Source organism: Zalophus californianus, chromosome 6 (genome assembly GCF_009762305.2).
Source record: "Zalophus californianus isolate mZalCal1 chromosome 6, mZalCal1.pri.v2, whole genome shotgun sequence".
Lineage (NCBI taxonomy): Eukaryota > Metazoa > Chordata > Mammalia > Carnivora > Otariidae > Zalophus > Zalophus californianus.
The window spans coordinates 52312711-52329804 of NC_045600.1; the positions used below are offsets into that span (position 1 = coordinate 52312711).

Sequence of the window (17094 nt, forward strand, 5' to 3'; positions counted from 1 at the left end):
ACCTCCCTTTTGACTGCATCCTCATTCGTCCTCCAGGCCCAGACACATCAGTAGTGATTGTATAGTTGCACCTTACATAAGGGAAACACAACTGAGAGTGAAAAGAATCTAAAATCCTGTTTCAGGGTTTACCACTGTAGGATTTCTCAACCCTTGGCATTATTGACATTTTTGATTGGATAATTTTTTGTAGTGGAGGGGCTGTCCTGCACATTGTAGGATGTTTAGCAGCATTCCTGTCCTCTACTCACTAGATGCCAGTGGCATCCCTCTCACTCGTGGTATTTATGATTCAAACGTCTCCAAACATTGCCAAATGCCCCGCCGGGGCTGGGGGGGAGGGGTACAAATCACCCTTGGTCGAGAGCTTTCGGCCTTGAAGAAAGAGCATCTTTTTTCTAATTCTCCCCAAAATGCAAAATGCTATATGGTCAATTAGTACCCTGCTGGAACTTACCATTGTCCTGGGAATATTCCTCCAGGCTAAGCAGACCCAAATGCCTTGGCAGCAGCTCCCACACAGTGTGAGGCTACCATTCCCTTCCTCCTATGTCTGTCCTTTGGACCCTAAGTGGGTCTGCATGTGTTCCCATGAGTAACAGACTTAAACCTGGACAGATTATCACAAATGGCTGACTGAACCTTAAAGGAAGGCCCATCCAGGGCAGTTATGTTGATGTCCCAATGGACAAATGAAGTGTCCCTTTGCTTGTATGGCTTCTCATCATAGTTTGTTATCCACAAACTGTTTCCTCCAGTTTTGTTTGGAAAATCATTAGTCATCCTTATATCAATAGCTGTTGCTGTTCACTCTAGAGCATGCTATATACTAGTTATTTTTCACATGAAAAGTGATTATTTAAAAAATAAAAGTTTATATTTCTGAGTGTCTCAGAAATAGACTTTCACACACTGAAAGTGTGAGCCATGGCCATCTCCATAACAGGCATAGAGACCTCTCATATTTCTATCTCAGATGCTTTGGAATATGAATGCCTATCTCCTCAAATCTCTCTCACACAATGTGCATTTCATACGCTTTCATACATGTCACTTAGCAGATATCTTAAGTCTAGCTTTTCCCAAAAATCTGGTGCAAATTCATGTCCAGCCATTTTCTCATTATGCTGCACAGACAGAAACTTCATTTTATTTATGTAGATTTGCTTTCCTCTCCTCACCTCAACTGTTTTCTTCTCCTTACTTGCATTTATTTGCGTATTTTAGATTTATATTTCGAACTCTGAATATTCGACGTGCACAAGATTTAGTGAAAACAGGATTTAGACGAGGGGATTGCAAAAGTCACTTTAAACAATTAATCCATTACAACCAGTTCAGTCCAGTGTTAACGGAAAAATGCGATATATGGTTCTAGGATGCTGCGGAATTTTCCTGGGTGAGGAATACAATGAACTCTCCTGTCCCATGCTGACTTGCTGGGGAGGGGGACGGAGTTAATGGAGAGAAGATGCTGGATCAGAGCTAGAAGGGGTTTAGAACTGAAAACATTTGTTACTCCTCTGGCTCCTCCTTCTCCGCCCCCAAGACTGAAACATGGCGCCCTATGCAATGCTTCCACCCAGCGAATGCGTCTTGCCAAGGCGCTGAGGTGAAGGATGCACCATAATCCGCGGTGGTTAGAGTAGAGCATCACTGGCAGGGCTCAGTCTCAGTGCACTGTCACAAACTGCTTTGCAACAGAGTCGTCAAGATTAAAGCTTTTGGGATTCGATTTTAAAATCAGGTTCAGAAAACATCACACTTCTTGGGGAAACAGCTCAAATTAAACATCCCATTGCAAGTATAACTTTGCATTGTCTATTATACTCTCAAGAACAAAACGTTCTTTCTCATTCTCAAATGAGACGGCCATAGAAAACTAAAAGTTCTTTCAAACGTACTCGGAAAGCTGTTTCTTCAGACCGGTAAGCAACAGATACCACCACCAGCTAGCAAACCCGTAGGGGAGGAGGGTAGCTGAGAAAGGCCAAATTTAAAAAACCGCGGTAGCGCAGGAGAGCGCAAAGGACGTCTGACGTAATCCTTCCTGCCGCAGAGCATAACAGGAGGAGCGGCGAAACCCGTTAGGGGCGCGCGCCCTCTGAAAACAAAACGAATTCTGCAGAATAGAGCGGCGGTTTCGGTACTCTTGGCAGCTTGGGGTTACCCTCCTTTTGTGGAAACAGCTCATTGTCCGCGCGGTAGGGGCCACCCCGTTTTCTCGAGTCGCAAGCTGACGCAGTTCCTGAGCGCGCCAACAGGGGCTGGCTGGAGGGCGGGCTCTTCAAATTTGAATTCCGAAACTGTTGTGGGTGTCAGGGAACCTCGCGGAGGAAGTGAGGGTCACCTGAGGCCGGGCTGCGGGGGGCTGGAGCTGACTTGGGCCAGAGGCGCGAGCCTTGACCCCACGCGAAGCCAATCCCGGACTGCCGCCTTCTAGCTCTTTCAGGCCCTTCACCCAAGGTATGAACTTGCCCCGGTCCCCTCGTCTCCTGCCATCGGTCCCCTCTGGCGCTGAAAGTCCCAGCCCCACAGTGTTTTCGGCCCGCGTGGGCTTTTGTACGTTTTTGGCATTGGTAGGGGTCTCAAAACTGCTCATTCGTAGTGTACATAGTTGTTGCGTGTCTACTATCGTTCAGATTCGTTTCGACGGTGAACGCTCTAGGCCTTTGTTCTAAAATCACTTACAGTAAAAAACTTTTACGTTAGAGTGATTTGTGTGCATCACTGCCCTTGGACCCCATGGTCCACGGTGCTATAGAACAATTGATCCATCGAGCTCATTTCTTCTGGTTAAATTACACATTGGTTGCAAACATACGTAGATGTTAATAAAATTATTTAGAAAATGGAGGGCCCCTTTCTTCCACTCTTAAAAGTTAAACACTGTTCACAATTCGGTACACTTCCAGATTTTTTCCCCATGCTTATGCTCATGTGTTTTACAGCAATGCAATTGTACGTCTTCTATTCCTTCATTTTTTATTTAATATATCCTAGCTATTTTCTATGTCAGTACGTATTCAGGAATATATCTTTTTATTGAATACATAGAATTCAATTGTATGGATGTAGCAGAATTTCGTCCCATAGTGGTGGAGATCTAAATTGTTTATAATTTGTCCAGTACTTCAGTGAACTGTATAGTGCTTGTTTAAGGACTCAGGCCTTCAAGTCAGACTTAGGTCCCGCTCTTAATCATTGTCAGTGGGACCTTGGGCAGGTTATTTAACTACCTGTGCCTTAGTTTCCCCATCTTCAAAACTCTCCAGAATTGCTGTAAGGTTATGTAGTGTCTGATGTACATGCAGTAAATATTGACCGTTAGCATCACTTACAGATTTGCATTCTTAATGTAGTTTCTGTAAGAAAAAAATTTAGAAGTGGAATTTCGTAGTCGATAGCATGCACACCTATATTTTGAAATTAATCTTTTCCAATCTGATAAAGAAGACCCACTGTTTTAATTTGCATTTCTTCGCTTATTAGTAAAATGAAGTGTCATTTGACTCACTGAGTGGCTTTTTGTATTCTTTATTAATTGCCTTTCATGCCTTCTGGCCATTTTCTGTGCTGACCATTTTTTTAAATTGATTCACTTGGCCACTTTGATTGTTATTTATAGTAATTGAGTTGAATCAATTCCTTTGTATGTCAAGTGCTGGGGTTTTTTGTTTGTTTCCCCCCAAGTGTATCATTTGCCAATTAACTTAAAATTCTCTCATTTTTTCCCATCTCCACCTCCCAGTTTTGGTTAGTATGCTTTGGAATTTTTTACCCTTTCCATTATAATTATAATGATAATAGTTATTATTATTACTGCTACCACTATAGTAAATTCCGAGAAGAACTTTTCATGTAATTTTGGGAAGAAGAGTAACAGTTATATTTAGAATCATATCCATGATAAAAACAGTTGTTTAGCCTTACCTGTATATTTACATACACTATAAAGTGCTCATAGCTAGCTTTTTCATGTAATGGTTTTCTCACGCCTGAGTCTTTATTTTAAATAAATAGCAATTTTTTAAAAAGATTTATTTATTTATTTTGAGAGAGTGAGAATGAGAGAGAGAGAGAGAGTACATGAGAGGGGGGAGGGTTAGAGGGAGAAGCAGCCTCCTCGCTGAGCAGGGAGCCCGATGTGGGACTCTATCCCGGGACTCCAGGATCATGACCTGAGCCGAAGGCAGTCGCTTAACCGACTGAGCCACCCAGGCGCCCCAGCAATTTTTTTCTTAGTACATCAGCATTTGTCAGTTTTCAGAATAAATGGCAACAATTAGATTTTCCAAATAGTTTTAAGCAGTTAGTGAAGCACAAGCATACCATTTTAGAATTCACCTTCTCTTCTCTAGTCCAAGAAGGAACTAACAATTTCTTGTTAGTGACCTCCATCTGTTAGGTTAAGCCTTTGCTTGGCCTTCAGGATACTCTTTTCCTCAACCTGAGGAATACCTGTTACTGAATCCCCATCCTGTAACATCTGTCTCTTCCATCAGAGTCTGAGCATCATGTTTTCTTTGTTTTACTCTTCTGTTAACTAGGAGGAGAATGGGGCTTTAAGAGTTTGGCCTTTACCTGGTGATTTCCTGTTTTGCTTCTGTATCTATTCTGCAAAGCCTCTATGGTCAAAATCCTAGGTAATTTTTTTTTTCCTCTACATCCTCTCTTCCACCAACCACACTGAAACCACAGACAACTATTGCCAACTCTTTTAGTGTCTGTTGAGTTGCTATTCATCACATAGTAGGAAGGAGGGGCTCCTAGGAATCTTCTGTGTCTTTTTTTGGAGGGGGTGGAATTTGAGGTTTTCCAGAATCTTGACTACTCACCTCCATCCTACTACATGTTTGAATTGGGAGGGAAGAGGTTGGGCAACATGAAGGAGGAGTTATATGCTGGTTCTTCGAGCCTTTCAGTGGGACCATAATTATCTGCCTTTAGATGAAAACAGTAATGTTTGTCTACTACAGATTGGGCCTGTTTTCAGTTCGACTAGTTTATTTGCATTTTATACTTCCTGTTGAGCATTTCATTAGGTTGTGAGGAATTGAGATTATGTGAACCTGTACATACTTTGCCAATTTTTAATGTGCAGTTGTCCCAATTTATTCATTTTTTATTTTGAGAGTTTAAAGTGAACCACTAATGAGTATTTTAACTCTCAGCACAGGATTCCTATCACTAGCACATTGCCAAACACATAAATCTATGCATTATTAGTATATATTTACTGAATTAACATTCTGTGGAAGAATTCAGTAGTTTTTGTGTCACAGGACTAGATTGCCAAGATAGCCTTCTTTGTCAGCTCTTGTTATTGAGGAATAATTCCTCTTTTTCTCTTATAAACTATTGGATAAAATGCTATTTGTGTCTGAATTTTTAACTTGCATACTTCTCACACAAGTTACTTAAAGATACTTGATTTTCTGTGGTACACTTTTTGTTTATATGATGTCATATACTGATTAGAATACTTATAAATTCAGCAATTGAGGTGCAGTAAGTTGAAACTAGTAAGTTCCAAGCTCCTTAGGTGGAAATGTTTTATTTATTTACCAAGTATTACAAAACACAACTATATGGTTCATCACCTAGAATCTTCATTTATAGGTGTGGGAAATAAAATATATTTATAAAAACAAGCCCAAACAAGTCTAAGACCATGTATGCTCAAATACATGATTTCCTCTAAAAATTCTAAATAGCATTAATTTTTTAAAAAATCATAATGAGTATAGTTTACTTTTGATTTGAGAGTTTTTCAACCAAAACCTCATAGTTAAAATGTTCAGCAGCATAACAAAATCAGGATTGGGAATTATTTAACTAAAAACTTGAGTGAATCTTTAGCTTTCATTAGGATGTATCATCATAGCTGCTGCCTTAAAATTTAAGTGCCTAAAAGGAAAAGCGATGTTTGTGAAATTTAATCTTTTATAGTCTAATATAGTGCCATATGCAGATTTAATGCTTTTTGATGCAGATATTGGATTGGAACCTCCAGGACTTGAGGTTCAAGTATGTTTAAAAATCAGATACTCAAAGTTCAATTTTTATAGTTACTAAGTAGATGATTTGGTGAATACTGCTTTTTTCTAGAGAAGTAAATTTAAAGACCAAACTGTTCATCTAAAATAATAAAATGAGTCTTTAACAAAAATATAAAGCCTTAGATTTGTGAGCTATAGATTATCCAGTGTTGTTATGAACTAGTTAAGCCTTTTAATTAGAATAATATTGTTATGGAAAGCAAATAAACTTTTTTGCACCAAAGCATGATAAAGGTTGATTTCACATTGAATTACAGGTTCCTCTGGGCCCCTGCTGAAGGTCTGCTATCCTGAATATTGTGTTTAAGTGAATTATCTGTTAGAGAAAATTTGTTTCTACTGTTTATCAAGATGATTGCAACACCTTTGAAACATCCAGGAATTTATTTGTCTTCAGAGACATCTTCTCAAAGAAGAAATACGCCCATGCATGCAATCTTTTTTGACAGCATTCCTGCAGGCACGCTTACTCCTGTAAAAGATTTGGCAAAATATCACAACCCCTCTTTAACGTTGAATGACCATAAAAAGAATCATTTTCGAGAAGTGACAAATTTTAATAATAAAAATATATTTCATTCCACCATGCTAGCAGAGGCTACCACCTCTAACAGCTCTCTTGATATCAGTGCTATAAAGCCCAATAAGGATAGATTAAAAAATAAAGCAAACTATGAATCACCAGGAAAAATATTTCAAAGAATGAAAGAAAAAGTACTGCGTGACAAGCAAGAACAAGCATCAGGAAACTGTAGTTTGTTAGAACCACCAAAAAGTGAAAACAAAATTTTCACTCCTAAAGGAGCTGAGAAAAGAGTATTGCAGCATACCTACGTCTGCGAAGAAAAGGAAAATAACAGATCATCCCAATCAGATAACAATTCACCAAGAGGTTAGTTTTATTATGTGTTGATTGAAAAGCTATGATGTGTTGTGTTTATTGTGTCTGATACTGTTTTAGGTACTCAGGATACAAGAGTGAACAAAATGGACAAAAGTCCCAATCCTTGTGTAAGTAGCTCATATTTAGGTGGTGGGAGAGACAGATTTAAATAGTTTTTATAGTACAATAGAAGAGAAGTGCTATGGAAAGAAAAGACAGAGTAAGGATGATGGGGAGAGTTGAGTGGGCTGCAGTTTTCCATGTGGTGGTCAGGATAGGGTTCAGTGAGAAGATGGCATGTGAGCCAAAAAATTAAAGGAGGTGATAGATACAGATAGAATATTGGAAGAATTGGGAAGGATAATGCAGACAAACTAATAGCTGATACAAATACCCTGGAATAGGAGCATTTCTCAAAAATTCAAGAACCAGCTATGAGATTAGTGTATCATAGAGTGAGTGGACAGAAGTGGGGGAGGAGGGGGACAGATACAGATAATGTAGAGCCTTATAGGTGAATGTAAGAGTTTGGGCTTTTACGTGAGCAAATAACTCAGTGGAGGGTTCTGAGCAGAGAAGTGTGAAGGTCTGACATATTTTTAAAATACCACTTGCTGTCAATTTGAAATAGTGCATTTATCTAGGTGAGATAAGGTGTTGGTTTGGTTTAGTGGTAGCAGTAAAAATAATAAGTGGTTGGATTCTGGGTGTATTTTGAAGGAAGAGCTCATAGACTGGGTGTGGAATGTAAAAGATACAAAGGTGTGGAATGTAAAGATATAAAAAGTTATATAAAGAAAGTAAATAAAATCTTTTTAAAAAGATATAAAAGGTATATATCTTTTATATATCTTTTATAAAGATATAAAAAATGTAAAACCACCTCTAGGGTGTTTTTGTTTATTTGGTTCTGGGTTTTTTTTGCTTGAGTAGCTGTAAGGATGGAGTAATTTAACTAAAATGGGATAGACAGGGCGGGGAGGTGCCCAGTAATTAAGTTTTTGTATGTTAATTTTGATATATCTATTAAAAATTGAAGTGTAGATATGATTAGCCTGTTGAAAAAAAATTAGTTGGGATTTAGGGAAGTGATCCAGGTGAGAAAATACATTTGGGAATCATTAGCACTTAAGTGGTATTTGAAGAGATTAAATGAGATCATCAAGGAGTAAGTGTAGAAGAGAAAACATTCAAGGATGAGTCCTGAGGCATCCCAAAATTTAGAAGTTAAGATAAATAATGAACCACAAGAAGATTAGAAGGAGGAAGAAAAACCGGAAGTGATACTTTGGAAGCCAAAAGAACAAAATGTTTTTTTTTTTAAGATTTTATTTATTTATTTGACAGAGAGAGACACAATGAGAGAGGGAACACAAGCAGGGGGAGTGGGAGAGGGGGAAGCAGGCTTCCTGCCGAGCAGGAGCCCGATGCGGGGCTTGATCCCAGGACCCTGGGATCATGACCTGAGCCGAAGGCAGATGCTTAACGACTGAGCCTGCCAGGTGCCCCAGAACAAAATGCTTTAAGGAAGGAGTCTTTCACTGTATCTAATGCTGCTATCAGTCAAGTGAGGTGAAGGCTGAGATTTAACCATTGGATTTAGCAACATGAGGGTCATTGGTGGCTTTGATGGGGGGATTTGGTGGAGTGATAGGATCAAAAACATGATTCAAAGGGTTCAAGAGAGAATGTGAAGGAGAGAAATTGGCAGTGGTAAGTATCGACAACTCTTTGAAGAGAGGAAAGAAATATGGAAAGTATGGTTTTAAAATAGTTTTGGGGTGGCTGGCTGTAGAGTGTGCAAGTCTCAGGGCTGTTGAGTTCAAGCCCCATGTTGGGCCTAAAGCCTACTTAAATATATACATATATATATTTAATATACATATATATATACTTTATTGTTTTTAATGTATGGTGGAAGAACATTTTTGTCTGCTATTGGGGCTGATCCAGTCGGGAAGGAAAAACTAAAATTGGTAGTATGATACCCTTGAGTATTTGAGAGGGAACAGAATCTGAAAGTGGAAGTTTTGGCCTTAGCTAGGAACATAAACATCATAAATCAAACAAGAAGATAGGCAGTGTTATATGATTTAAGAAATAATCTGAAGTGGACAATAAAGTCATCAGCTGAAAGTGAGCATGAGAAACTGGTATTAAAGTTTGAGGAGGTGGGGGTTTAAATAATATAGGAGAGTGGAAGAGTAAATGGTCTATGCCTAAATTTGATTTCTTGTGCAACATTAAGGACCTACTTGAGACTTGTGAGCATGAACTTAAATGAGAGCAGTCAATGTGGTTTTGAGTTTTCCTTTAGCCCTGCATAGGTGCTGCTGGGGAATAGGCAGGGAGTTGGATTTTATCAAGATTGTAATTTTTTCAACTACAATGAAGAGGACAAAGGAGATGAGGTGTGTGTATAAGGGGACCATGAAATTTAAGTTAGTTATACAGAGAAAAGAGGACCTGAGGAAGATGAAGAAGTGTGAAGAAGTGTTAGATGGTGTTAGGATAGTCTTTGGATTTGAGAGAATGATCTGGAAAGGTAGAATGATCAGAATTTGGGACATTTGAAGTAGAGATTTTAATGAGTTGCAGTAATTGATAAACATATTTTACATGCACTATCTCCTAAACCTTTCAGCAGACACTATGGGTAGATGCTCATTTAATAGTCTAGGAAATGGGGCTTACAAAGAGGTTATGTCTGCTCCACATCTCACAGGTAATAAGTGATGTGCTGAGAATTAATATAGGTACTTATTTGAAAGCCCATGGCTTTAATACACAATAGACTGTGGATATATTGTTGCATTTCAAAGACAGTGATATATTTTGATACAAAAAGCAGAGTATCTAAGGGAGTTTAGGATGGAGGTAGGGGAGTACACAAAATCTATGTTTCATACAGTCTGGGAGATAAGGGAGAAGCAAATAATGCACATTAAAGCATGTCTTATTTGTCAAGTGGAATTAGAGAGGAGGAAATAACTCACTGCTTTGAGAACCCGATGACTCTTTTCCCAGAAAATGCACAAATTTTGTATGTAATTTCAGAGACCTTTTGGAGAATCTGCTTGGACTTTGTACTCTAAGATAAATGACCTAGATTCTATAGTATGTTATATCTGATTGAATTACCTACTTGTCTTTACTGCATTGCCATGCCATTTCTAGTAGAATTAGTTAAAGAAATAGAATTTTACCCTTCTTTTATGATACACATCATTATAATAAAATCTTTATATTAAGATTTCTAAAGCTAGGGACGCCTGGGTGGCTCAGTCGGTTAAGCGTCTGCCTTCGGCTCAGGTCATGATCCCAGGGTCCTGGGATCGAGTCCCACATCGGGCTGCTTGCTGAGCAAGGAGCCTGCTTCTCCCTCTGCCTGCCTCTGTCTCTCTCTCTCTCTGATAAATAAATAAAATCTTAAAAAAAAAAAAAAAGATTTCTAAAGCTAAAGCTGCATATTTACTAAAGCGTAATCACTACCAATTTTTGTCAGAATATTTGAAATTAAACATAAAATAATTCAGTTTTTCTTCCAATTTTAAGTCTGTTACCTTCCCCCTTTTTGTGAAAGAAACATTTCTACCTTCAAGAAATGAAACTTAACCACCTAGGATATAAAGTAGAATAAAATGTAAGCAGTACTATTAGTCCCTACTTGTCTAGTAGATAAGCCTACCAGATTTTTGTCTTTGAAGATCTACTAAAGAGATGTTAAAGGCATATAAATTATGGTCGTGTCTGCTATTGAGTCACAACATTGCAGCTTTTAACATACAAGCTACACCTCTTCAACTGTTCTTTCATGTTTTAGAAATTTACAGCAACCAGAAGCGGAAGCAGAATTTTCAAGACTGGATGGCACTTCATATATAATCTTAAGATATACCTCTCTGATTTGTGGTAGCACCAGAATTTTATTCCAGATCACTAAGCTTCTAAGTCCAGTAATAAACTTTTGTCTAGAGCTGGCAAGTTATAACATGTAGAGTTTTTAAAAAATTCTTTCCCAGCATACTGTAGATACAGAGAATGTGATGAAAGCATGAGAAGATAAAAAGGGAAATGTAACTCCTATCTTACAGAAGTATACTATATTGATCTGATCATTTTTGAATGTAAGTAAAAGACATTTTTTTCTTCTCAGTGACTAATACAATTCAATTTCCTCTTTCTTTAAAAAAAAACAAAACAAAACTCAACCTCAGTGCAAGAAGTTCCTCTAGAATCATCAAATAGTACTTTCCTTCTGATAAAGCAAAAGATTCAGTGTCAGCAGGAAAAGAAAGCATCTCTGCATAATTTAACTTATGGTAAAGTGCTTTTTGTTTTGATGAATGTATAGTTGAATGTTCTAGATAATTATTCTCCCTATGTAGGCATCCCTTTCAGAGAAAGACTGAGCAGAAGGGTGAAGCATTCCTAACCTGAACACTTCTTTTTAATATAAACAGTTTGATATCATTCTATTTCCATCTTTTAATTTCATATGATTCTTCTATAAATTCTTCTATAAATGTTTGGTCTTGTATTTTTTGCAGAGGCTCCATTTCTGAACCAAGAACATGAAAATGTTTCAGCTGCAGGATTCTCCAACAAGACATTACCTAGAGCTCAGTTGACTAAACAAATTCTTCACTCAAGGGAGAATACATTTGTAACCACGAAGTCTAAAAAGGACACCTTTGTTTTAGAAGGCGTTGATTCTGTTATTGAAAAATCCCAAAATACTGCTGTTGACACTCTCAATACTAACTGTGTTCCTGTTAAAAATGATGGTCAGTCAATGGTTTCTGATAGTAAGATGACAACAGAAAGGACTTCACAACAGGAAATTAATGAGAACACAATGCCCAGAGAGACTGATCTTCTGGGTTCCATGAATGATACATGTAAAATTGTGCTTGCAACTCCAAGATTTCATATAACAATACCTCGGAAATCAAAAAGAAATGCTTCAAATCATTCTCCTCCAAATACACTTCAAACTCTTACAAATGGAGTTAAAAATAATAAGGTAGGACAACTTAAGGCAGATTTACATTTATGTTTTTACCCTCTTGTTCTTTAAGAACTGAGCTCTTAAGCTGTCATTAACAGTAGCTTCATTTTTTTGTTTTATTATTATTTAGTGTAGAGGCATTGTGGCCTAGCGAAGAGAGCATTGGGTTGAAAGTAAGAGAATCCAAGTGTTAAGTCTTAACCTTGCTCTATTACTAGTTGTATAATTTTCAACAATTTACTTACTCCCTTTGGAGATGAACACTGCGTTCATTTCTGTTCTTAATTTTTTTTTTTTCTGATTCTTGGAGTACTATTAACAGCAATTAAAAGAGAAAGGGATTACACCTTCTGAAGACTTGAGAATTTTTCCTATTGTAAAATAATACAGAGTGATCAATAAAACACTTTAGGCTATCACACTATGTTACATTAGGATAAATTCTCTGAAGTGGAATGGAATACAAGTTCAGGGAGAAAGATAGAATGTAAAATTTCCAATTGTTAAAGGTTTGTCCATAAATTTTTAAAAGGATGAGAGTGGTATTTAAATTCCATCTAAATTTGAGGGGTGCCTGGCTGCTTCAGTAAAGCATGCAACTCTTGATCTTAGGGTTGTAAGTTCAAGCCCCACGTTGGAAGTGTGATGTAACAGTTATAGTTTTGGTTTTGTTCGGTTTTTTTTTAAAGATTTACTTTTAGAGAGTGCATGAGGGGTGGGGTGGTTTGCAGACAGAGAAGGAGAGAATCCTCAAGCCAACTCCTTCCTGAGTGTGGAGCCCAATGTGGGGCTCAATCCCAAGACCCCTAGATCATGACCTAAGCTGAAATCAAGAGTCAGACAACCAGATGAGCCACCCAGGCACCCCACAACAGTTACAGTTTTATATCTCAATGTATTCTTTGGAAATTGCATTATTTGCAAATAGTTAGACTTAACAATGAAAATTTTTAGATGTTGCTTTAAAAATGTGTGAGGTGAGTTGGGCAAAAAAGTTTGAAGACAACTGTAATGGGAGATCCCACAGTACTGTTTCTGTCATTGCTACAGTGCTGTTTATCTTACTACAAAAAGATCAAGCCTCCCAAGACTCTTATCTATATACAGTTCTGTACATCCCCTAGTTCTGACCCAATCTCTCTCTCATCTCCAAACATTGCATTGTACCCTCTTGAACTCAAGGTGTATCATCAGCAAAATGTTAAATTCTCAATTTTCTGTGTACATTTCTTAACCTTGCCCTAACCAAAATATGGCTTCTTTTCTTAAATGGTGGCTCTTTTTTCTCCCATATCCCACAATGTTGGACCTAAAGAGGATATAATGTATCTCTTTTGTTTCTCATTATTATTTCAGGCCATTGTCCTTCTCTTTAATACAACCCCTCCCCCTCTCCTCAGCTTCTTTGAAATAAGTGCTATAAGACTTTATCACTCCCTGTTCCTTCTTGTAGTCCTATATAATACAACCTGCTAGTCAAGACCTTGCATTACTATTAAAGCATTTAACACCTGTTACTTTTTCTTCTGCTACTATTTCTGTCATCAATTCTGGTGACACTAACATCCATATAGATGATCCATCCAGCCTCCTTGAATTCTTGATCTTTTTTTTTTTTTTAAAGATTTTATATTTATTTATTTGACAGAGACATAAGGAGAGAGGGAACACAGGCAGGGGGAGTGGGAGAGGGAGAAGCAGGCTTCCTGCTGAGCAGGGAGCCCGATGTGGGACTCGATCCCAGGACCCTGGGATCATGACCTGAGCTGAAGGCAGATGCTTAATGACTGAGCCACCCAGGTGCCCCTGAATTCTTGATCTTAAATGACCTTTCCCTTACCATTACCCTCTACCCTAGTCATACTCATACCTTGTCTTTGCGAGTACATGTACCACATTCTCACTTTCAAGCATCCTGCTCTCACCAGCTCCTGCCTTTCCAGATCATTCTACCCCTAGCATCAATACTCCACCTTACTAAGGCACCCTTTAGTCCATCAATGCTCTCCTGTCCTCATTTCCCTCTTTACCTTACAGATTCCATGGTCCCATCATTATAACATTCCCTTGATTTAACTCTCAGGTCTCTTGCTTTTCCCTTCTGTTCTCTCTCTCTCTCTTTTTTTTAAAGATTTTATTTATTTATTAGAGAGAGAGAGAGCATGAGAGGGGAGAGGGTCAGAGGGAGAAGCAGACTCCCCACTGAGCAGGGAGCCCGATGCGGGACTTGATCCTGGGACTCAGGGATCATGACCTGAGCCGAAGGCAGTCGTTTAACCAACTGAGCCACCCAGGCGCCCCTCCCTCTGTTCTCTTTTGACCAAGTTGTGGTCCTAGTTAAATTTCACTCATATACCTAAGAAGCAACAGGCAGGGGTACCTGGGTGGTGCAGTTGGCTGAGCATCCAACTCTGTTTCGGCTCAGGTCTTGATCTCAAGGTTGTGAGATTGAGCCCCATGTCGGGCTCTGTGCTCAGCACAGAGTCTGCCTAAGACTCTCCCACTGCCTCTCCCCCCTCCTCTTTCTCTAAAATAAATCCTAAAAAAAAAAAAAAAAAAAAAGGCAACAGGTGGCTGGAACAAAATGCACAACCACACTAGTCTCATTTTAAATTTGAGAGCAAACCTTAAGTGGGCTCTCAGTATTGAACATCAGTCCTGCTACACTTCACTTGTTAATCCATTTGACTTTCCTAGAATAATATTTCGTGCTTTTTCTCTTAAAGCTTCCAAATCTCCTCTCTCTTCCTCATTCTCAATTTATTGAAACTCATATTCCCATTATAAAATCCACCAATCTACTTGCTGCTCTCTCCACATATTCTGCTTCCCCTTCTCTTGTAATGGATGAACAATTTGTGCTCCCCTTTCAAGGCCAGTTCATTTCCTCCTACCACCTAAAGAACTTTGTCTCTCTAATTATATATACCCTCAGGTGTTTCCTGTCTTCTGGAAAATTCCCGTTAGCATTTAAATGTGCTGAAACGTGGCCTGCATTTAAAAAAAAGTGCAAAGAAAAAATCCACCTTCCTATTACTCCCTATCCTGTTCCATCTATCACCCCATTTTTTTTTTGTTTCCATTTACTGTGAAACACCTTGAAAGAGGTATATGTATTCACAGTTTTTGTTTCTTCTTATTCCCTCTTAAATATGTTCTACTTTGGACATTCATAAATCACTCCATGAAGATTGCCCTTTTCAGGTTCACCAGTGATCTCCGTATCACCAAACCCAATAATTATTATTTCTCATTATTCTGTTGCTCACAAGGGTTTAACACAGTGAATCAAAATATCCTTCTGAAAACATTGTATTGCTTTTTATTTTGAATTCCATGGTATCTTACTCTTGATTTTCTACTATCTCACTGGCCATTCTTCTCATTCCCCTTTGCTGCTTCCTCTCAAGACTGTATTATCCAGTGCTGTAGCTTTAAATTCCATTTATTCCATTTCTCTACAGGTAGTTCTCAAATATATATCTCCAGTCCAGAACATTCTCCTAAACCCCACACTCACATATTCAATTGTTTATAGGGCTTCTCCATTGATATCTAATAGGCATCTCAGATTTAGTATGTCCAAAACTAAACTCTTGATTTCTTCCCCCAAAACTTCTCTCTATTGTGTCCCATACTGGTACATAGTAATACCACTCCCCCAAATACTTAGATAAAAATTTTAGATTCACTTGAGACTCTTATTTTCCTATCATACTCCACATCCAAACTGTGAGGAAATCCTGTTGGCTCTACTGTCCTGAATCTGGCCGCTTCTCATTATTCAGCCACTACCTCTTAGTCCAGGACACCATAATCTCTTGGGTTACTACAATAGCCTAATGGTCTCCTTGCTCCCCCTGTTGCCTCTCTCTCCTTCATTCTGTTTTTCAAACAGAAGCCAGAATCATCATCATCATCATCATCTTTTTTTTTTTAAGAGTCTATTTGTTTACCCTAGAGGAAAAGAGAGAGTGTGCACGAGCAGGGGGAGAGGGAGAGAGAGGCTTTAAGCAGACTCCTTGCTGAGCGCATGGCCCTACACAGGGCTCGATCCCGTGACCCTGAGATCATGACCTGAGCTGAAATGAAGAGTCTTGACATTTAACCAACTGAGCCTCCCGGGTGCCGTTAGAATCTTTATATAGTCCAATTTCTACCCAGTAACCCCTTAAAATATTAAATCATGTCACTACTCTGCTCAAAATCCTCTATTAACTTTTTTTTTAAAGATTTTATTTATTTATTTGAGAGAGAGAAAGAGAGCGCACATGAGAGGGGGGAGGGTCAGAGGGAAAAGGAGACTCCCTGCCAAGCAGGGAGCCCAATGCGGGACTCAATCCAGGGACTCCAGGATCATGACCTGAGCTGAAGGCAGTCACTTAACCAACTGAGCCACCCAGGCACCCATCTCTAGTAACTTTTTATCTCAAGAGAAAACCTTAAGCCTTTACCATAGTTTACAGGACTCTACATAATTCAGTCCTTGACATGCCTAACCTCATCTCTTACTCCCCTCTCTTGCTCTCTTGCTTATTCCTTTAGAGCTACTGTGGTCTCTATGCTAACTACTTGGGGACTTTGTACCTGTTCCCTTTGCCTGGAAGAATCTATTCCCAGGTAACCCATATGTCTTATCCCTCACTTTATTCAGTTCTCTGTTCCAAGATCTTCTCTATCATATCTAAGTAAGCATGTCTTGTACTTATTTTTGATAATAATCACTGCCAGACATTATTTGTCCATTTGTTTGGATATAACCACCACCACCCCACTTGCTTCTACACATCCACCCCCCAGCCCCCGTGAGTGCACATTAGCATACACACACATGAATGTTTGCTCTTAATAGGGCAGCCATTTTGTTTCTTGCCAAATCCCACTGCCTAAAACAGTGCCTGGCATATAGTAGAGGTCAGAAATATTTTGTTGAATGAATATGAATGAACATTTTGATATTTTATGTAAGCAGGTTGGTACAAGATTCTGGAGCCAGAATTCCCAGATTTGTAACCAATCTGTGCCCCTAACTAGCTGTGTGTGACCTGGGCAAGTTACTTAACTTGACTTTACACTTTCTTTATCTACAAAATGAATAAAATATTACCTGCCTCCTAGTGTTATGAGGATAACATGAG

General features: G+C 38.7%; 1 protein-coding gene across 2 annotated transcripts in view; it reads left to right on the top strand.

Annotated features, from left to right (window-relative positions):
• Window positions 1-1255: 1255 nt before the first annotated feature.
• Window positions 1256-17094, top strand: part of MIS18BP1 (MIS18 binding protein 1) — a 47725-nt gene continuing 31886 nt past the window's right edge. The window contains exons 1-3 of one of the 2 annotated variants that reach the window (XM_027572680.2): window positions 1256-2466; window positions 6320-6954; window positions 11496-11971. In XM_027572680.2, the coding sequence (XP_027428481.2) occupies window positions 6414-6954; window positions 11496-11971 (1017 nt within the window). In that variant the 5' untranslated portion in view covers window positions 1256-2466; window positions 6320-6413. The remainder of the gene's footprint in view (window positions 2467-6319; window positions 6955-11495; window positions 11972-17094) is intronic. The other variant, XM_027572679.2, reaches the window with a different exon arrangement.